The sequence below is a fragment of the Alligator mississippiensis genome, chromosome 2, assembly GCF_030867095.1.
Source record: "Alligator mississippiensis isolate rAllMis1 chromosome 2, rAllMis1, whole genome shotgun sequence".
NCBI classification, from domain to species: domain Eukaryota; kingdom Metazoa; phylum Chordata; order Crocodylia; family Alligatoridae; genus Alligator; species Alligator mississippiensis.
In genome coordinates, this window is record NC_081825.1 from 183,635,189 (window position 1) to 183,656,548 (window position 21,360).

The 21,360-nt window shown below is 46.4% G+C and overlaps 1 protein-coding gene across 1 annotated transcript; it reads left to right on the plus strand.

The window, feature by feature from the left end:
* Nucleotides 1-2,926: 2,926 nt before the first annotated feature.
* LOC109282609 (ZP domain-containing protein) lies at nucleotides 2,927-20,509 on the plus strand. The gene is made up of 10 exons (XM_019485163.2): nucleotides 2,927-3,128; nucleotides 5,043-5,184; nucleotides 6,557-6,718; nucleotides 6,843-6,880; nucleotides 9,220-9,246; nucleotides 11,579-11,745; nucleotides 13,656-14,038; nucleotides 14,567-14,666; nucleotides 15,394-15,562; nucleotides 19,205-20,509. The coding sequence occupies exons 1-10, from the start codon at nucleotides 2,948-2,950 to the stop codon at nucleotides 19,327-19,329; spliced, it is 1,494 nt and encodes a 497-aa protein (XP_019340708.2). The 5' UTR covers nucleotides 2,927-2,947; the 3' UTR covers nucleotides 19,330-20,509.
* The last annotated feature ends 851 nt before the right edge of the window (nucleotides 20,510-21,360 follow it).

Sequence of the window (21,360 nt, forward strand, 5' to 3'; positions counted from 1 at the left end):
AATGGCCCTCCTCTGGACCCTCTCCAGATTCTCCTCATTCCTCTTGAAGTGCGGTGCCCAAAACTGGACACAGTGCTCCAACTGCAGCCTGACCAATGCCGCAGAGAGGGGGAGCATCACATCCCTTGATCTGTTGGTGAAGCATCTGCTAATGCACGACAAGGTGCACTTGGCTTTGTTGATGGCTTCGTTACACTGTCTGCTCATGTTCATCTTGGAGTCAACTATGACTCCAAGATCCCTTTCAGCTGCTCAGCTGCTGAGGAGGTCATCCCCCAACCTATAGGTGAGCTGGGAATTCCTCCTCCCTAGGTGGAGTACCTTGCATTTGTCTTTGTTGAATTGCATCCTGTTTTGTTCTGCCCATTGACCCAACCTGTCCAGATCGGCCTGTATCCACTCCCTGCCTTCCAGTGTAACTTTGCCCCATAACTTGGTTTAATCTGCGAACTTGGACAGGGTGCTCTCCACACCATTTACCACTGGCAGCGCATGGCTGCCCACTGCCATGCCATGGCCAGCAACGGCTGCCTGCTGCCATGCCACAGCCACCTGCTGGCTGCTACTGCAGCCAGCCCCGGCCACCGCCACCACCGTCTTCCCCACTTCCCACAGTCTTAGGAGGCAGGGAGGCACGCAGGCCCACACCCGAAGCAGCAGGGGTGGGGGGAGATGGACCCGAAACGATGAGGGGGAGGGGGAGGAATGAGCCCAGGCTTGAAGCAGCAGGAGGGGAAGGGAGGGAGCAGGCCTGGACTTGAGACAGTGGAGGGGAGAGGGAGGGAAGCCAGACCCTGACCCAAGGTGGGAGGGAGGAGGGGGGGAGACACAGGCCTCTGTCCCCACCTGCCGCCCCCCCCGCAAATCACGCTTGATGGGCAATTTACTAGTTCTAGTATAAAACTGATGAAGCTTGGTATCACTAGTGGCAAACACCAAGAATCATAGAAAATGAGGGTTGGAAGCGACCTCAGGAGATCATCTAGTCCAAACCCTTGCTCAAAGCAGGACCATCTCCAACTAGGTCATCCCAGCCAGGGCTTTGTCGAGCCGGGTCTTAAAAACCTCCGAGGATGGAGATTTCATCACCTTTCTAGGTAACCTGCTCCAGTGCTTCACCACCCTCCTGGTGGGAAAGAAACATTGTGACTGTATCCTCCTATGTACAGCACTCACCATAATTGGAACCCAGGTTTTCCCATGCCCCTTTGCACAGTACCTATAACAATGGCACTCTGAGCTGCATTGGGGCCCCATGTGCTACCAAATGGCAAAGTTATTATTACCATTCTCCCCAGTAATCCTTATTAATATTTTAATAATTTGTCAAAATTTTAATGTGAAATGTTATTGCCCATGCAGTTCTTTAAGACATACAGTTTTGTTAAGAAGACAAAGCCCACCAAGAAATAACTAACTGCTTTAATAGACTCAGTTGATACTGGCTAAGTCCTTAGTCTCAGGGTCCTTTTAGGGCAGGGGTGGGCAATTATTTTGGGTGGAGGGCCACTTACTTAGTTTTGATAAGCCATTGAGGGCCACATGACAGGCAGCCAGGGGCAGATAAATATTAATTTTCTAAATTTTTTAGGGGCCCCGCGGGCTGGATAGAATGGCATCTGGCCCCCGGGCTGCATTTTGCCCACCCCTGTTTTAGAGTCATGTGAATAATTGTTTTTTTTTTCTATTTCAGTTTTTCTGGCTAAACTGAAACATCACAATATATTCATTGTGGGTTGCTCTGGAAATAATTTTTGTTTGGTGTTCTAAGTAGAATGAAAAACTGAAATACATTTTCTTCCAGCATGAATGAGATGTTTTGTTTTCTGGGGTTATTTTAAACCCTTTTAAAAATTAAATTAGACACATTTTTAAAACACATTTTTTCCAAGTGAAAACCAAAATAGTGCAGTTCAACTTTTTAAAAATGCTTTTCTTTTTGGCTAAAACTACTGGATAAATGGCCAATAGCTTACATTTCCACTGGCAACCCCAGTACTGTCAGTAGTCTTGTCCCTCCTATCTTCCTGTGAAACAATGTGTTGGAGAGTTGGGGGTTGTTTTTTGAACTTTTTTTTTATACTAATGGTCCTAAGTTGGTTAGAAGGCACTTTGTACTGTGGCATGTAGTGGAGGCTGGCATAAGTATTAATGTAGACCCTTGTGGACAAATGCTTATGACCTAGTTGCCTGTGATAACAGGGGGCTGGACTGAATGACCTGGAAAGGTCCTTTCCTGTCCAGGCGTGTAATGTCATTTCCCATGGCAAGCCCCACTTCTGAAATCAAACTTCTATGCTCACACTCCAGCTCCTAAGGGCTGTGACCCAACTTGAGATTACAGCCTGTAGTTTGGGAAGCTCTGTGCTAGGCCACACATAAGAACAGAACAAAAATACAGTCCCTGCTCCACAGACTTAGCCCTAACACCAACTTTACAGCACTCACAATCTTAGCAGTCCCTTAGGTTTTTGCCAGTCTGGATTTAAAACGGTAGGCCTGTGCTTTGGGCTTGCTGCTTTAGTTATCATCTCTTTTCCCATTTACAACCTACATTGAGAAATGCCTGTTCAAAACAGTTAACTAGTCACTGGAGGCATTTATACATGTGCTCTGGGAATGGGGTGGGGAGGCACTTTAATTAAGCATGTCACATGTATCAGCATCCCCACTGGAGCACTTTAATTAAAGCTTGTTGAATGAGCTTTAGTTAAAGCGCCCCACCACCATTTTTCAGCATGGGGCTGTTAATTCACATGATGCTGGAGTCTGTTGGAGCACATTAATTACCAGATTAATCGAGTCTGCTCCGATGCGCTGCAATTACAATGTGTTGGAAAGGCCTTGCTGCACATGTATAGGCGCCCTAAAGGGCCCAAATCCTAGTGCTGTAGTCCTCAGGGCTTCAGATGTATTTTTCTTTTGGTCTCAGGAGGGATGCACTCTTATGTATGATGGAACAGGCTCTAAAGGCATGTACCCTGTGGAGCTAATGGCTGAGGATTTCCCAAGGAAAATGGTGGTTCTGAAATCCAGGGCCAGGATGCAAGAGATTCACCCATACAACGCTTCAGGAGGGGAATGGATTGAAGCCCTGAGCTCTGTCCCTCTGCAGTTCACCTTAATAGGTAATTGCTCCAGTCCAAAGCATGTGCAATAAGCATTGAACAATCAGCATGGGAAACGTCTTTCCCAAGGAATTTCCATAACCTATAGGAACCTAAAGCAAAAAAAAAAAAATGCTGTATCTAATTTTCTATTGGCAAGATTCTTAGAGAAACATTGACATTTGTTTAGGAGGAGCTAGACAGGGATGATTGCATCTTGAGCAGAAGGTTTTATATTTGGGGTCAGGAAGGAATTTTACCCCATGGTCAGACTGATATGGACTGTGGGCATTTTTGCCTTCCTCTGTAGCGGGGGCATGGTCCTCTACCTGGGATCTCTTGAGCATATATTGACAACATTTAATAGAAGCAGGACATTGGGCTGCAGTGGCTCCTCTCCTTCACCTGTGGCAGGTTAGGGTGTTAGGCTTATTGTGTCATGTCAGGGTTGACAGTAGTCTTATGTACAGTGTAGATTATGGACTGTATAGGATGGCTTGGATAGGGATAATCCTGCCTCAGGTATGGGGTTGGAATAGATGGCCTCTGGAGGTTCCTTCCAGCCCGACTGCTGTATGACTCCATGATTCTCTATGACCTTTTGAAGTCCCTTCCAGTCTTATTATTCTATGAGTTTTGATTGGAAAAGCTGTGTATGGAAACACAACTAATTTTCCTAGTGATCAATTCTATCTTCTTACCTCACAATGTGAGGTCACAGCCTTCTCCTTATGACATTATAAGTATTATCAGAGCTGTGGTATGAAATTTTTGTATTTGGCATTTTAACAATTGTCATAATTGGTTATGGTAATGTCATTGCTCTGTGACACCATGTCTGTTACTATAGTATACCATGATGTCACACAGTTTGGCTGTTTCACATTTTTTACAAGAGGGAGAAACTATGCAGGGGGGATAAAAACAAACAAAATCAAAAGCTGCCGTTTCCCCTATAGAATATTCTAATGATTTTGAAAGAAAAAAAAAATACTAAATCTGTTACTGAATCTTGGGGGAAATTACTTTGTAAAATATATACAATAGAAGTGATCACGTCATTGATAACTTTGGCTAGTAGCTCAGACTTCCAGTCAGCCTAAGGCACTGACCTGTGGCTTTTGGACAACATGTTGTCCATGAGACCCTCCGTCTTTGCTCACAGCCACAGGAAATTTTGCTTTCTACAGATGCACCTTTAGGTGTACAAGGGAGAACAAAGCATGATGCCACTCACAGCACACTACTTGCTCAGTATTGTTGCCCATGCACCAGTGAAGGTTGGGAACCACTGACCTCACAGAGTGATACACTCCTGTTTACGTTGGACATATCTGGATGAGATGGCGTGCCTATCAGATGGAGGGCGAATTGGATACAACTGTATTGTTTTAGGGCGGGCTTGAAGATTAGAGCTGCTGTTCTGTACTGCATCACAGCTGTTCTATTTTTGAGGTCAGGACTGTCCAACTGGTGGTCTGTGGACAGCATGCAGCCTGTGAGGGCTGAACCTGTGGTCTGTGGGCTCCCAGTCTGGAAGCCACTCCCCCGACCACTCTCCTGCTGCTGCTGTGGCAATCTCCAGGCTCCCCCTCAAACCTCCAGCTTCCTGCCCCTGCCCCTGCCCCTGCCCCTGGGAGTGGGGCAGTTTGCAAGGCCAAGAGAGCCCATGGCTGGGAGACTTGTGGGGGTAAAGACCTAGGGACCACAAGTAGTGCAAGGGCACCAGTGCAATTCAGTGGAAGGCATCCACTGTGCAATGCAATGTGCCATGAGGGGGAGGTGTGCACAGGGATCTGAGATCCCCTGACCACTCAGCAGCTGAACAGCCCTCTTTTAGAGTTAGTGGGAAGCATATATGTGTTGGGTGTGAGTTGTCAGTGGAGGCAAGGAAATGGCCCCAAGACAGTGTGTGGTTTCTCTTTTACTTTCTAGTGGATAAACCAGTAGAGGATTGTCCCTTTGGGATCAGAAGGCCGATGTTTATCAGCCCAACCCCAGACAATGGGGACAGGATCAACGTGCTGCCATATGAGGATGTTTCCTTTACAGTGACAAGTGTCAGCGCAGGAGAAAGGTGAGTGTCACGACAAAGGTCAGCGTAGCTCCCACAGCCAAAATGGTAGAGCACTTCCAAGCCAAGAAAACACACAGCCAGCCCTTGTTGGCTTCATCACCATTAACAACATGCTTATTAGTGACTTGACCCTGCAAGGCACTAAACATTCTTAACTCTCACTTAGTGGGTGGGCACTCACTGCCTTGTAGAGTCTGCAAACAGTATTAGCAAAACAACTTTGGGGACTTGCATTCACTGGAATTTACAGTCGACAGGTAACACACGTCAAAACACAACTCAGAAGTCCAGTATGGACATAACCCTTCCTGGGATAGACTCTTCAGTTTCCTATGCTGTGGGTAACAGAGGAGTTCAGTCTCTATGACTAACAATACAGTACCTCCCACAGCATTAAACTGACTCTGAAACAGATTGTAACAAAGAACAAGAAAATAAGCATCTTGTTCAGAGTTACCACCTTGATTTCTGATTTGTAACATCTATACGTCGGTACATTTTTGGCAATCAGTACCTGATATCCACTCAATAGAGGTGGTTCAGATTGATACCCCAACAGATTCTTCCGTATCTGATTATTCTCAATCCAACACATTGGCAAAAAACTGATTACCTAAACATGTCTTTATCTCCTGAGCACAGACTGACATTCTGCTGTATGTTACAAAGAAAGTACCCAGGAAATTTAGGGTCTCATCCATAGCATAATGAAATCAATAAGAGTCTGTCCACAGACTTTTCTTGTGGTGCATTGACCAGACTGCTAGGTTTTCATCATACTTTTCAAGAACATGCTGCCAGAACCTTCTTTCTCTTGTACTGCATCTATCACGACAGGGATTGAGTTGGTCATAGCATGTCTCCCAAGGGGAATTATGCATCTCACTTGGGCAGGGCTAGGATAATAGATCATCCAGTGCTTACTGCAGTGGAAGTGTCTTCCATTTTTGTCCATTCTTTTCTGCAGCTGTGTGTTAGGTTCTACACCTTTAGCCCAAATACCTTGAAAAAGCTGCACAAAATCAAATCCTGTCACACTGATATCAGAAGAGTGAGCCACACCTTTCCCAATGTGTGATCTATAAAACAAGATGAATACTTGTAGTATCTTATAGCCCCACCTTAGTAGTACCTACCACCCAGTGCAGATAGGACTTGCACAGTATTATTCTTGTGCCTACATAGAAAGCATAGGAGCAATGTCATATTAAGTAGTCCAGCCTGATGGCAGTCAGTATGGTATCCAAGTCCATTAGCTACCTGGTAGATATACCCTCACTGACATGCATCACAGCTCTGGGCTCACCTGGGAGTGGAAGTCACAATGTTCCTCAGCACTTCACCCTGAAAATGTCTTGCTTTTCTTTGGCAGGATGGCTGACTTGCAGGTTCTGGGTCCCCATGGACTGCACATGTCAGGCCTCTGGATGGCAGATGACCTTCACACTGTGTCTGCAAATGTCACCTGGGAAAGCAGGAATGCCAACAGACCACGCCGGATTTCTGTGTGCTTCGTGGCCACTACGTTGTCAGGGTGAGCAAAGCCAGAGACCCCCCTGGGCTCTGCTGTTTGCATGACTTTCACTGTAATTTGGGAGACTTAAAGCCTGAGCTGTTCTGTATTGGCACATGACTTATCTTTTCTTCTTGGGGTCTAGGTTACAGTCTGAGCTCAGATGCATTTGGATTGTGCACAGTGAGTATCTGGGTACAGCTGTTTTCTTCCTTCTCTTTTTTCCCCTTCATTCTGTGACATAATTGCTGCCCTCACCTCTCCTATAGGACAGAAGCCCAGGTCAGGGCAGGTTGCACAGGATGCCTACTCTGCTTTTGGCTTACTGAGGCCTGAGCAAAATCAATTCCTGAAATCCTGACTTACGGTCAGCACGGTGCCATGTTGCCGTTAGGAGCTTCCTGCCCAGGCCTTTGCATCAGTCCCATCTCCTCTGTCTCTGTAGCAGCCTGATTGATAAGAGGATTAATATCACATTCCCTTCCAGGTAACATGTGAGCTCATTTCCCTGCTGTCTTCACCAACTAGGTCAGTGGTTTGTAATTTTGTTAGACTCAAGGTACGCCGTGGAAAATGCCAGCTGAATTTTCACTCATTTTTTGACTACAGAAAAATAATAGATGAATTTGTTTGTTGCAAGGAACTAGGACCACAAAAGGGCAGAAATTTTGTAATGCAATGGATTCCTGTTTGAAATCTCTGGGTTTATCTTGTGAATCATGTTTGCACACCTAACGGTGCTAACATTGGCATCCTGTGGCACTGTTAAAGGCTGTCAAGGCGCTCCAGAATGCCACAACACCCTCGCTGAGAATCATGGACTTAGGTGCTGGTCTCAGATCTGCAGGTTGCTGCAGTCATAGAATGAGGAACTTGGCAAACTCCTGTCCTCTTGAGTACTACGCAGGCATGCAGAGTTACAAGTGAGCAGCTTGCTCTAATATGGGAGGCTGGAGCTGGCAACAAAGCAGGACTGGCCCGGGTTTTGCACACAGTAGAATTTGCATGCCTGGGGCATCTGTAGAAGGGGGAGGCTTCAGCTGCATAACTAGGTAGGATGAGTCTGGGTGCCTGTTGTTAAAGGGAAGACAAGCAGGATAACTTTGGCATGGGGTGAGGTGTGCCATCTGAGTAGCTGGGCAGGTGTCATTGGCCATGGACAGACATGTATTTGTCACACTACAAGTGCTGCAGCATTTTAAAGCACTACAAAAATGTAGCGATATGAGGCATAAATAAACTTACAGAGCCTCTTACCTGTAGTGCCACAGAGTCCCTGTGAAGACATTCAGGGTGCCTATACATGTGCAGAGAGGCTGCTCTGACGTGTTTCAATTACAACGCATTGGAGCAGACTCAATTAATCGAGTTTGCTGGAGTGTGGTAATTACCACACTCCAGCAGACTCCAGCGTCACGTGTATCAGTATCTCCGTGCTGAAAAATGGTGGCAGGGGTACATTAACTAAAGCTTCGTTGACAAATTTTAAGTTAAAGTGCTCCACTGCCATTTTTCAGCGTGGGGATGCTGATAAACACAAGGCTTTCAGGAGCTTTAATAAAAGGCCCCTTCCTCCACCTCCCAGAGCACATCTATAAACACACTCAGTGGCATGTTCTATAGCCAGAGAGTGATAGCAGGTTGCTTGGCCCTGTGGCTTTGTTCTCCCACCAGACAGAGGAGGGAAGCTGGTCAGTGAGCCTGTTCACTGACAGCCTGCCACCAGCAGAGCTGCAGCCTCCCCACAACTGGGCTATCACTGAGTGTCAGACCAGGACTGGGCTCGCTCACCCACAGTGAGCAGAGCTGCAGCCTAGTTCCAGCCAGGCTTCAGTTCTGTTCGCTGTGGGCTAGCTCAGTTCCGCTCCTCCACTTGCTGACAGCCTAGTCCTTGGTGGGAGGAGGTGGAGCGGGGGCGGAGAAAGCAGGCAGGTTGCCCTGCCCTGGGGCTGCACTCAGTGACTGTCATTGAATCATAAAATATTAAGGCTGGAAGGGATCTCAGGAAGTCTATCCTTGCAGCAGGATGCTGGGGGACAGAGAGGCCCTTCTGTAGCGCTACACGGCACTGGACGGATGCTACATGTGGTGGTACGGAAGGTAGTACTAGAGATGTTCCTGCTTCATCCAGGGACACTTCTGTAGCACTGCAGAGGGTGTGCACAACTACCCCCCAACTTCTGTAGTGCTAAAATGGCTTGTATAGCACTGAAAATACGATGTCTGTCCACAGCCATTGTGAGGACTCGGAAAGGCAAAATGTCAAGATGATGTTGCTAGGTTCAGGTCTGAGGCGGGCATAAGGGGAGCAGAGACAGAAGACTTTTTGACTAATCAGGCAACTTTCCTTCTCTCTTGTTCCTATGATTGGAACTTAGTGCAGAGCACTCACAGCCTCTGGCTAAGGCCAACTGTCTGTAGCCTCCCAGTGAACCTCTAACAAGGGCTGTCAGTAAATGTGTACTACATCCTATTGTTAAATAGGGAGGTGTCACACTTTTTTTTTTAACTTTCTCTTGCAGAATCTGCTGATTCTCCACTGGGCACAGGTAAACAGCAATGTCACATGATATGCTGAGAATTAACTGTTAATAGAGGGGAGTTCACTTATAGGCTCTGCATGCTTGGCTTCTGCACTTCATCTTTGATTGCTCAACTATGCCACTGGCTGAGTATACAGACAGAGGTTTATGTGGAACATCACCACCCTGTGGGAAGGCTGCAAAATCTCAGGTCATCTGTTCATATGGATTCTCCAGCTCAAATAGAGCCACTACTATTTCTGTTTCAAATAGAACCATTTGTATTGCTATTTCTGACTATACAGTTAGTCCAGCAAAAGATACCACCAAGCAATCCTGCTTCTCACACATTCCCCGGGCTGCCACAGCTCCAACACCACCACAACACCATTTAAACCAAACTCAAGAGCTGTCTCAGCAGTCTCTCCTGTTCGCAGAATATCTCAGATTCCACTCCCACCTGAGCTAATGAGCGAAGTTGCAAGAAACTTCCCCATCCTCTTGCAGCCCTGGGCATTATCGGTGAAGGAGCAGAGTGGCCCCTACAGGTTGGTGTTGTCAGCATCACTAGGCTTCCTCTACACAGGCCACCTGCCGCTCAAAGAAGTGAAGGGTGATATGGCAAATGGTACTAGGTTAGAAGGGCCACTGGCCCAGCTTGGTAATATCTACCATATCTTCTGGGGTGCTGGTTTTCTTGCATACAACACACCCCTGAATAAGAAACACATCTTGTTTTTGACAGAATGAATAAAGAAAAAGGTCTTTCATTGAAAATACTGCTAAGTAGTAGTAAGCAGCTACAGAGCTCAGCATGCTTTGTGCTGCTTCCTGTGGAGCAGGTGTAGTGTTACTTCTGCTTTCTCCCAACAGAGACTTGTCCTGCAGAAACTGCCGTTACCGTATTCTGGTATCCAGGTTATAGGTTACTGTTCTTTCTCACTTATAATGTGTACCTCAATTTCCAGCAGCTGATAAAAGGTGCATGTTGAATGTGAAAAAAATCCAATTTTTTGTGTTTAGATGCTTAACTAGCTCATCTACCTACCTACCTACTAAATAGGACATCCCAAACTTCTGAACACGTTCATATAGCAGCTGTTTAAAAAAAATAAAAATAGGTAAGGAGATATTTTCTTCTTTCCTGCCAATGTGGGTTGGCCCAAGGTTCAGCAGATAGTCAGTCCCTAATAACAACAAGCCAGTGGTGAGCAAAGAAAGAGGGACACCAGCTTAGAGTACAGGGGAAGGAACTGGATCTTATATTTCACCAATGTTTCTCTCTATTTGTTCTGAAGTATGTTTCTCTCTCTATTTGTTCTGAAGTTATTATTATGCTGCTTTTCTCAAAAAAGCTCAGGGCAGCTTACAATAAAAAACAAAGAAATGGAAACAGAATAAAGTCCTAAAATAAGTACAACAAAACAAGCCCCGAACCCTTAAAATTCAAAAGCAATACACCCCACCTCCTCCCACTCGCCTGAGTGAGGAGAGCATCCTCCCCTGCCCATCTCAACAGCGCTTCCCAACCCACATTCAATACCTCTGTAAGGAAAACAGCAATTTCCCCTTCTACATCTTCCCTCCCATCCCTACCTATTTCAACTCTCCTGCCCCACACACAAGGGAATGCCCCTACCCATTATTGTCCCTCCAAAGCCAGGCCCCCACAAAGGGAGGCTGTGATCATCCCTAAAACCCACCTGTTATCTCATTCCCCACAAGGAAATACATTATTTAGAAAAAAAAGCAAAACGCTTTCCCCACCTCTGTCTTGGACAAACAGCAATGCCAATGGATCCCTTGAGTGGTGCCCTTCAGCATCACTCCCCCCATACATGGCCTAGTCCCTTTTAAAGCCCACAGGCTGGGTAGAGCCTTTTCCTTTCCAGCACAGCTGGCCATGCAGTGTGCCCACTTAACTTCCTGGCCCTTCCCCCTGCTCTAGGTTCAGCCCTCATAGTGTAGGAGCAATGATGTTGGTAGCTGACCCTGCCAAGCTGGGGCTGCTGCAATCCATGTAGGGCCTAGAGATACAGTTGACCATATTCTGGGCTGGTGGAAACCAATCTGGTTCCATCAGCTGCAGTACAGCTATACTAGTTAGTGGCAGCTGAAAATGTGGCTGACGGCATCTTCTTCAGAACAGTTGAGAAAGAGAGAGAGAGAGAGAAAATTCAGTGTCACCCAGGATTCTCAACAGCGTGTGGCATGTTCATTGGAGCTTTTTGATTGAGAATGTGTACCGACAGCAGAAGGACATACCTGGGAACGGCTCTGCCTGCTCTCCTTTTTCAACAGTGGACCTTCTTCCTTTTGAAAGCTATTTCTCTCCTTGTCTGGCACCTCCTTTTCATAGTTCTGCTGTGTCTCGAGGATCGAATGCAGCTCTCTGTTCCCCGATCTAGTTTAGGAGATGTGCAAGAAAGCGATCTGCAAAGGAGTAACCCTGAGTGCCTGGTCAGCAGCAACAGCACGCACCTTCTGGTAGAGATCCCACTCGTTGGGGGTGGAACCAGGGAACAGGTACTCTTGGAGCATTTGTGATGGCCTGTTGTTTTAACTCACTGTGCAGGGGCAGCCCATGGGGGGAGAAGGGGACTGGACAATCTAGCTTTAGTCCAGGGGTGCACAGAATCGGTCTTACTAAATTCGTAACAATCTGTGGTTGTGCTGTAGCTGGAACACCAGACATGAACATAAACATTACTACTACTAATTCACCTCAGATTTCACTCCATAGTGCATTTACATCAGGGGTGGGCAATTATGTGGGCTGGAGGGCCACTTAATGAGTTTTGTGAGCTGTTGAGGGCTGGGGAGATGACAATTGATCCTGTCCATCCTGCTAGCCACTGCCAGGAGCCTGAGGAGGAAGGACTGCACTCTACACTGCTCCACTCTTCCGCAGCCAGGGCTGGGCCCGGGACACTCAGCACACAGACTCCTCTGCCTGCCCGCGCCCCCCCCCCCTGCATCCTTCCCCTCTGCTCACCTTCCTGTTAGCACTGTGTGGTCCTGGCACTGTGACCACTGGCAGACAGGCCCACATGGGACAGGGTGCAATCCAGTGCACCGAGTATTGTCCCACCCACCCACTCACTGTGATACGCCTCTGCTGCCATGCTGAACCAGGAAAGTGAGGGCGATTGCCCCAGGCCTCCTAGCAGCACCGGCAGCACCGGCTTATCGTGATGGGCAGAATGACTACTCAGTGCACTGCACTGCGTCCTGTCCCGTGTGGGCCCGGCTGCAGGTGGCCACAGTGCCACGACTGTGTAGCCAAAGCACCAACAGGAAGCTGGGCAGGGGGAGCAGAGGAATCTGCATGCTGCACAGCCCAGCCTGGTCCTGGCTGTTGAAGATTGGAGTAGCATGGGGTAAAGTCCTCCCTCCTCAGGCTCCCAGTGGGCTGGTTAAGATCAATTGGCAGGCTGTATACAGCCCATGGGCTGTATTTTGCTCACCCCTGATTTATACCATAGTAAGATATACAAACTCTTCCAAACAGGCTGCCTTCAATAGACACTATTACAGTGCCTGGCCAGTAGGTGGCAGGGAGCCAGCGTGCATTCCTGCCACAGGATAACATTGACTAAGGCAGTGGTTTTCAATCTTTTTTCATTTGCAGATCCCCTAAAGAATTTTGCATGGAGGTGTGGACCCCTTTAAATTGTAGGTGTGGGTATTCATATAATTTGACACAATCACCTTTTGCAGACCCCTTAAACAGTCTGTGAATCCCCAGGGGTCCGTCGACTACAGGGAGTACACACAAGACTGGCACATTGATGTAACTTAGGATAACTTTACCCTAGGGTGTAGTGATTTACTGTAGGACTGTGAACTGTGCATCCATTCACTTCTACTCCAAAGTTAAATGGCTCTGGGGTAAAAGTGGAGTGGTGCACCCACTGTCCCTAATCAAGCCAGTATGCACTGAAAAGGAAGAGAAAGCAAATCCAACAATCTGATCTATTTTTATTTAGGCTACAGCAGTACCCAGAGCCCTCCTGCTGAAAGCAGGATTGTGCAAGGTGCTGTACACATATACTGTGATGGGCATTCCCTGCCCTGCATAGTTTTCAGATCTACAGGGGTCAAGCAAGGTAAAGGCTGAAAGAAACCAAGTACTGACATCTCCACTAAACTAGACCACAGAGAGGCTAGATGACTTCCCCAAGGTCACATTGGAAGCTGGTGTCAGAGCCAGGGGTGTCACATATTCTGCGTTCCAGACCACTGCTTTAGCTAGACATCCCATCTCACCTCTCAAACTTGCTTCCCTACACACAGGGAATGCACTGTGGAGGGCATTAGGTATTTTCTGCAGAAATCCTTCCTGTATCAGAGGTAAGTATGTGCCCCTTAGTGTTTGAAACGCTCATTTTTTATGCCTATTACTTTGACCCTTCTGCCTCTTCTCCTGCCTACAGGGAAACCCATCTTTCTTCACCTTCACCAATAGAATAGTTAGTCAGCACAGAGGAGTGTCAGCACCTGCATTTAAGAAAACCCTTGCCATCCCAGTGAGCTGCAAATACCAACAAGAGGAGACTGGCAGCACCTACTGCCCCTTTGCAAGCCTGGAAGATCAAGGATTTGGCAATGTCAGCTTTGACATTAGGTTCAGCAGAAAGACCTCAGATGGGATGAGACTGCTGAAGCGGGGGGCTTCTATTAATGCCAGTGTCAATGACCAGCTATTTATCAGCGTGTCAGCTAAGAGTGACCTGGCTGATGCCCACTTGATTGTGCAGTCCTGTCAGGTGCTGGGCAACCAGGACTCTTCCAGTGGCTTCTTCATCATACAACAAGGGTAAGAGCCTTTTGCCTCCAGATCACATCAAATCTAGCCTTGCTAAGTGCCTGAGTCTCCATGACCCTTTCATAGCCGTCCAGTAAAAAGAACTGGTGGTTTCTGTTCCAGTCCATCTGTAGCCCCCAAAACTGCCCTTACCCATCAGGCCCATTAGAGAAATCCAGAACCAAAAGGACCACAGATTGACCTGCCCCTCTAGGCCTAAAATTGACTCTACTATGAAAAACTATAACCTCCCATTGGTTGAAGGGTTTCATCAGAGCAGCAGAGATGGGACCAGAGGCTATACCCTGCTGACAGACATCACTGAGACTATCCTCAAAGACCAACACGGTAAAGGAGGGCAGTCCCAAGGTACTGGCACTGCAACTAGTGTGTAACTCCCCTGAAAAACACTCCTTCCAGTGGAGAATGGGAGCCTGGGTGTTTAGTGGTAATCACTGCATAAGCATATACAAATATGAAAAAAGTAAGTTAATGGCCTGGAGATAGCAACATTACTGACAGGCATTTTTCCTCTTTCAGTTGCTTGAATTACAAGGCAGCCAAAGAAGTGAGTTTGGAAGACTCCAAGGACAAGGTTTACAGCCTCAGGCTTGCCTCCATAGCAGACGTGGTTTCTGAGGTGCTTCATTGCTTCGCTATACCTTCTATCTCAGTGAAGCCACATTTTGGCACGCATGAGAGATCTCTGAGTCAAGTCTGTTCCACTTGCTCTCTCTGTTCTCCCCCACGCCCAGATGAACACATCAGAAAACACAGGGACACCTCCTCCTATCCATCTCCTACCCCTAAAAACAAATATTTTCCTCCCTGAAAAAGCACATGTATGTGCCTCTTCTTGCATATGCAGAGAGCTTGACAGACACTTATCCATACATACAGTAGCACCATGGATGTTCTCAGCATGCTTCTGAGCAATGTGTTGCCTGGCTCCTGCCTTCTTCCTTCTGCAAAATGTGCTAGAGACATGAAAGAGAAACTATTTTCTGTCTCCTGAAAATTCAGTGCAAGAAGCCCCTGCCAACCCTGCACATGATCAGAAAAACACAAGCAAAGACAACTTCACTAGTGAAGCTGGCTCAAAAGAAGACAGTCTGTATTTGCATTAAAGTTCTCTCTTGTTTTCCCTCATGAAAGCCCAAATTCAAGAGCAGGCAGCAGAGAGAAAGGCAGATGGCCAATCCACAGAGGGCTATCCACAGTGGCCAATCCACTGAAAGGAAAAATTTTTGCCACAGGGGCACAAATAATCCAAAATCCCAACCAGCAATGTAGGAGGCAGGTTGGTAAAACACTGAGTCGGTGCTAGGAATTACAGCTTAACCAAGATCTGCTGTCCTTGTTTCTAGGTGTTTGTAACTTGTGATGTGAAGCTATGCTGCAGCCCAAGCAAATTCAGGCTATGTTCTTCAGGGTGCAAGTCCTTTAAAAGCCAAAATGCCCTGAGCAAGATGCTGGAGACAAAGATCTATCAGATCAGTGCTGGGCCCATCCGGATCAGCAAGAGCCCCTCCAGTGGTAAGAAGTTATTAAACTCCTGGTGCGTTTGACCCAGTCTACAAGAGGGAAGGCTGGAAGCAGGCTGGTATATTATCCCAATGGAACAAGGTTTTGCCATAGACAGCACAAGCAGCAGTTTGCTTTAGGTTTTGACATCCCTGCCACTTATTAGGGTAAACTCTAAGCAACAAGATACACCGTAACGGGGAGCTAGTGAAGGATGCACAGTCCCTGGAAATCAGGTTGAGGTTGCCAGTTGTCAAATATTAGGTAGTCCCAATGTTAATAAAAAATGCGATTGGACAGTCCTGATTTTTATAGATTGGAGAGTCTGGTCAAGAGATCCCTATCCCGACCCCTCCCTTGACATTACCATACTGCTTCAATGTTATGCAATTGAAAGATGTGAAAGAACTGGGTTTGTTTAATTTAAAAGAGACTAAAGGGTGACACAGTAAGTCTTCAAGTTAAGTTACTGCAGAGGAAGGTTATAGACTGTTCTCCATGTCCCCCCTGGGGTAGGACAAGAAATAATGGGCTGAAACTGCAACAGGAAGGTTCTGGCTGGACATTAGGGAAAACTTTCTAACTGTGAAGAGAATTAGACACTGGAATAGAATAACTATGGAGGGTGTGGGAATCTCCATTACTGGAGATTTTTAAGAGCAGATTAGACAAATGTTTATCAGGTCAGTTTAGAAATGGTTTAAGAACAATTTAATCCTGTTTGGGGTGGGAGGATGGATTGTAGGGGCCCTTCTGGCCTCTTTTCTATGATTTTGTGAATCCCAACTCCTCGATGAGGTTAAGTCTGCAATGCTGAAAGTTAGAATAGGCACAGGATGTTTTTTGGTCATGTTGCACTTCTGACTCCAAGCTGGTAGAGAGAGTAGTACTAGACACTTCCCACGAACCTGTTAGTCATCTTATCTGACAAAAGGCTTCAACAAGCCAGAGTAAACTGCAATTGTTTTGCTTGCTGCTGGTTTAAAAAACCCCTCAATGGAGTGTCTGGTCCTCAGGATGGTGCATACATCAGGGAAGGCTTCTGGATCAAGTCTGAGTTAATTTTGATTAGTCCGAGTTTACCTTTGTAATTCACCAGAGCCACAGAGGGATGCAGCAGCCAACTATTACTTTAATGTATTGGTGAAGCCTGGCAACGGTGCTATGGCATAAGGTTTGGGTGAGAGGAGAAACAATCAAGTCACTGAAGCAAAGAACTGCATGACAGAACTACAGCAGAGCTCCAGGCCAGAAAGGGAGATGGCAATGCTTATTGTATGCCATTAACACCAAAGAATCATAAACTGCTGCATTAATTTCCTTTCTCTTTAGATTCCACTTGAGAATCCTCTAGGTAAAACTTCATCTCTTTAAGCTTATGCAGATGTTAATATCAGACCAATAAAAATGTAACCATTCTGCTAGGTATTGTCAGCAGCAACTAGAGTGAATTTCCAACATGTAGGGCTTTTTTTTAAACTTCACCTTCTACCAAGGGCACCTGAAGAAGCAATGCTTCCCCTCTTGTAGGCACTGATCTTATTTATAAGGCAAGGAATGCCTTGATAGGGGGGAAAGAACCACAGCATTAACACTGGAAAATACAGAGAAAAAAAAAGAATCAACCCTGTGTTTCTATTGGGGTGTCAAACATATGGCCTGTGGAGCCCTATGATCTGGCCTGTAGGTCTCGGATTGGCCCTGTATGTAGTGCACAGAGCTGGTCTGGTGCACAGGCTGGACCCAGCCCTGCAGGCACTGCAACAGGGCAAAGTGATAGAGCTTCAGCATTCACATGTGGTAGAAACAATGTAGATGGAGTGATGTGCAGGATTAGTCTGGCTAGGCACTGCATCCAGAGCGTGCCCCACGTTGGTTCTCCACACCATGTGTAGCTCGTGCAGCCAGTCCAGCTCCATGAAGCACACGCTAGCCCTGCAGCTCCCTACCAGACTGGTTCTGTGTGCTGGCTCCAGCACACACAGTCAGTCTGGTGCCTGATTAAGACAGGCCCCAGAGCCAATACACAGGGCCAGTCTGACACAGTTGCCACATGCAGCCTACATACTTCATCCTGGCTCCTCTGTGCTGTGTGCAGTGCCTGTGGTGCTGAGTCCAGCCTGCATGCAGTGCAAATCGTTGAGTAGGGCCGACATATTGCATGTGGCATGCAGAGCTGGATCAGAAACATGCATTGCATGCATAATCCTGGATCAGCCCTGCATGCTAACTCTAGTGTGGTCCCAACCCATCCCACACAGCTGGGTGAGTTTGACACTGGTGATTTGTATAAATAGCAAGCCCAGGATCTCCCCTCCCAAGATCTCAGGAACCAGCCCTTTACTCCATTTCTTCCCATTGAATGTCCAGTGGATAACTGTCCCGTTGACACTGAGCTTCTGTTGGGACACCCAACTCAGTTTGTTGGTCACCATGCAGTCCCAGAATCTGCAATTCCATCTCTAGTCACTGGGGGGAGGTGCTGTCAAAAGCAATGTCTCATTGCCACCTTGAGCTGCAGTGCTGCCTCTGTGCTCGTATTTTCATTATGATGCCAGCCCTAGTCACAAAGCTATCTCCATACTGCTCCCTCCTGCCACAGTTCTCTTGCCAATCCACTCCCCATAGTCCAAATCCCATCTCTGTGCTGCCACCTCTGGCTACAGTGCTGTCCCTGCCCAATTGTCTCCTACAACGCAGCCACCTCCAAGCATACCACCACATCCCTACCTCCACCCCTCACTTGATGCTGGGCAGAAGCACGTCACTCCATCTACATTGTTTCTACCACATGTGGATGCTGAAGCTCTATCACTTTGCCCTGTTACAGTAATTGACAGCATGCCATTACACAGCATGGAAGGGAATCAATATTATATAGGACCTCTGAGTGGAGCCCGTATAAAATCCCTTTGTACTTCCTCTTTCACATATCCCAGCCTCACGATCCCAAGATATGCGACAGAGGCTTCATCTATAAACCCTCACGCAGTGCATAGTGAAGTCTGCTGCCCTTCCATCGTACAATAAGAGTAAAGGTTCCAGAGATCACTACTGCCAAAACAGAAACAAATTTCAGCCAAAACGAAATAAATGTCCTCACTGGCAGAACAGGGGTAACACATGCGAATGTTCTCTGTTCAGGGTGACTCGGACTTCATCAGTGCATAGCATAACAATAGAGAGCTCCTTCTGTGAGCTTGGAGCCTCAGCGTGCAAACAGTCCTTTTTAGGTTTCCTTTTAAGAGGCATGGAGGGCATCTTTTGGCAAACCAAAAAAAGCAAAGATATGTAAACTTCTGCTGTGGAGAAAAAGAAGAACCTATTCTTAAAAAAAAAAAAGCATAGACAAATACAGGTACTCTTAGCTCAAGCCAGTGAAACTGATGCCTTGCTTTCATGAACACCAAAATTAACCTCAAAAATACAATATGAGCATTACAGCCTGGTGTCAGATTACTTGATGGGTCTCTTTTCCAGTGGAAGGGCCAGGGTACAGAAATAAGCCAGTGACTAGCACTTGTGTGTTTAAAAGGGGTTTGGAGCATTTTCCATGGGGCAACTCCTCCAACAACTTCTAACACTTAAAATCTCCAATAGTTTTCCTCCACATGAGACTTGAATATATTCTGCCCCTCTATCCTCTCCCTGCAGGTACCAACCACACTGCCTTGGTGGTGGGTGTTGTGCTGGGATGCACAGTGATGTGTGTTGTCTTCCTGCTGGTGAAGAAGTCCTTTGTGGGAGTGCCACACAGGAATGTGTCCTTAAGAACATAGGACCATTGCCGCAAAGGGCCTCAAAGGAATTAGGAAATTTGAGAAGACACCTTTGCCCTTTCCTCATTCAGATTCACCACTGTAAACATCTCAGCTACAAGTAAATTGTGAAAGGCTTCATGATTCCTGATAGAGAACAGAGAACAAAATATTGGATAAAAACCCTCTTTTGTAGAAGCCATCCAGCATACAGAGCTGGAAGCACAGCCCATGCTCTTGGTAACTAGCACTGGTGGGCTAGTGGGTAGTAAGGGCTTGCCCACTTTGTGGTTTTAGTAGGCTAAATTCATTGCCAGCATGCACCAGGGACTCCACCCACTCTCCAAAGTTGCTACCCTCACAACCCTCTTTATTTCAGTGATTGCCTGTAATTCTCCCTCCCCGCACATCTCTCTTCATGCCAATGCCTTTGTGTGCCCTCTTTTCCGTCATACCAAATCCTTTTCCCCCCCGACATCAAGGTATGACAGGGGGCCTGTGTTCACTCCCTTCCCTTATTCAGTGTTGAGCTGTTCAACTCAAATGGACAGAAAATAGATGAGCATTTCTGTTAAGTGTTAATGCCTTCTTTCATCAATCATTTTTTTTTTTTTTTGCTCAAAAGGCAATCACACAACTGACTAAAGCAGTCTCTGATGGCAAGTGCTCTATCTGCTCCATATTTCCCTCCAATTCTCTGCCCCCCTCACCAATTAAGGTTCTGTTCATTAACCCCTTCAACAGTCCCTGAAACTACAGAACCACGCACTAAGAATTACTACACTGTATTTCAACAAATACCATCAAATTTTCTGAGCTAGAAGGCCCTGCACACAAGGCAACACTCCCAGGTTCTTGTAAATCAGTCCCAAGAATTGAAGATGTCTGCCCCTCCAAGCAGGCAGTCACGCATCTTGTTCTAGGAAATAACTTCTCCTGAACTTAAAAAAAAAAAAACATGGCTGAAGATAGCAAGAAGCGCACAATATTGGAATTTGTGGGATTCCATAGGATTTTTAAATGCTTTGGAAATTCAGGTGCTGGGCCGTTTGCTTGGGGCATGAGTTCTGACTTATGTATGCACCATGGCGGGGAATACGAAGATCACAATCAAGTGACACAAGAGTGGTTTATGTTCTGGAATCCCTGTGGACATTGGTTAAAAATAAAGTGAAAACCCAAACACTTCAGTTCCAGCTCTGGTCTGTCAATGACTTGTCTTTAGTAAGACATTAGCTCACCTTTGAGTTACCTTACTTGAGAGCAGTCACAATTTAGTATAGTTGGATTGACAAATCATAAACTGTGCTAACTCAAGCTGTAACGTGTAGTTCCTTTCCCACCTCATTACTAGTTTGAGCTTCTAGCCATGTCCTCTGATGAACTAGCTCAAGTTTGGCATTTTGAATTTGAGCTGGAAATGGGTGTTGGGTCAGGAGCACTTAAATTACACCAGAACCTAATACTACAGTAAAGACAAGCCCTTAAAATTGATGATTTGCATAAATTACTGATGCTCATGTAAATGACTGGCTCTCCAACTAGTGTCCAGTGTTCACCAGCTGGCTCTAAAGCACTTTTTGATGGGCAAGACAGCCAACTATTTTGAGTAGGCAGTAGAAGCAAGATTTATGAATTTTAAAGACATTCCCATCTTTCCAACTCTTCATTATGCACACCACTTTGAGAACCAATAGTGCCATTAATATTCAGGGCAATGTAAACCTATCCAAATGCCTAAGAGGGGGTAAATTAAAAAGCTATCCTTCTGAACTGCTGGATTCTTCATGAAGAGAAATAAGTTGACTCCCTCTCATTTTGGGATGAACCTAGAGAGGCTAGCTCTCAATATTTATTTCTCCTTCCTACTCAAGCTTTTCAAAAGACAGGCTTTTACAAGTGAGAAGATACCTAAAAGCTGTATTCATCCTGGATTAGGCATAGGAACTGCCTATCATGACTGGTTCCATCTTTCTGTTTCCACATACTCTTCTATCAACAGATGCTCCTGCCCTGAAGTTAGACTATAAGCTCTTTGGGGTGGAAACCCCT

Bases quoted from the DNA above. Each gene is read 5' to 3' on its own strand.
- LOC109282609 (XM_019485163.2), top strand. From the start codon at position 2,948: ATGTATGATGGAACAGGCTCTAAAGGCATGTACCCTGTGGAGCTAATG. The intron at 14,667-15,393 runs GTGCTTCATTGC...CCTTGTTTCTAG, and splicing joins TAGCAGACGTGGTTTCTGAG to GTGTTTGTAACTTGTGATGT. The intron at 15,563-19,204 runs GTAAGAAGTTAT...CTCTCCCTGCAG, and splicing joins CAGCAAGAGCCCCTCCAGTG to GTACCAACCACACTGCCTTG.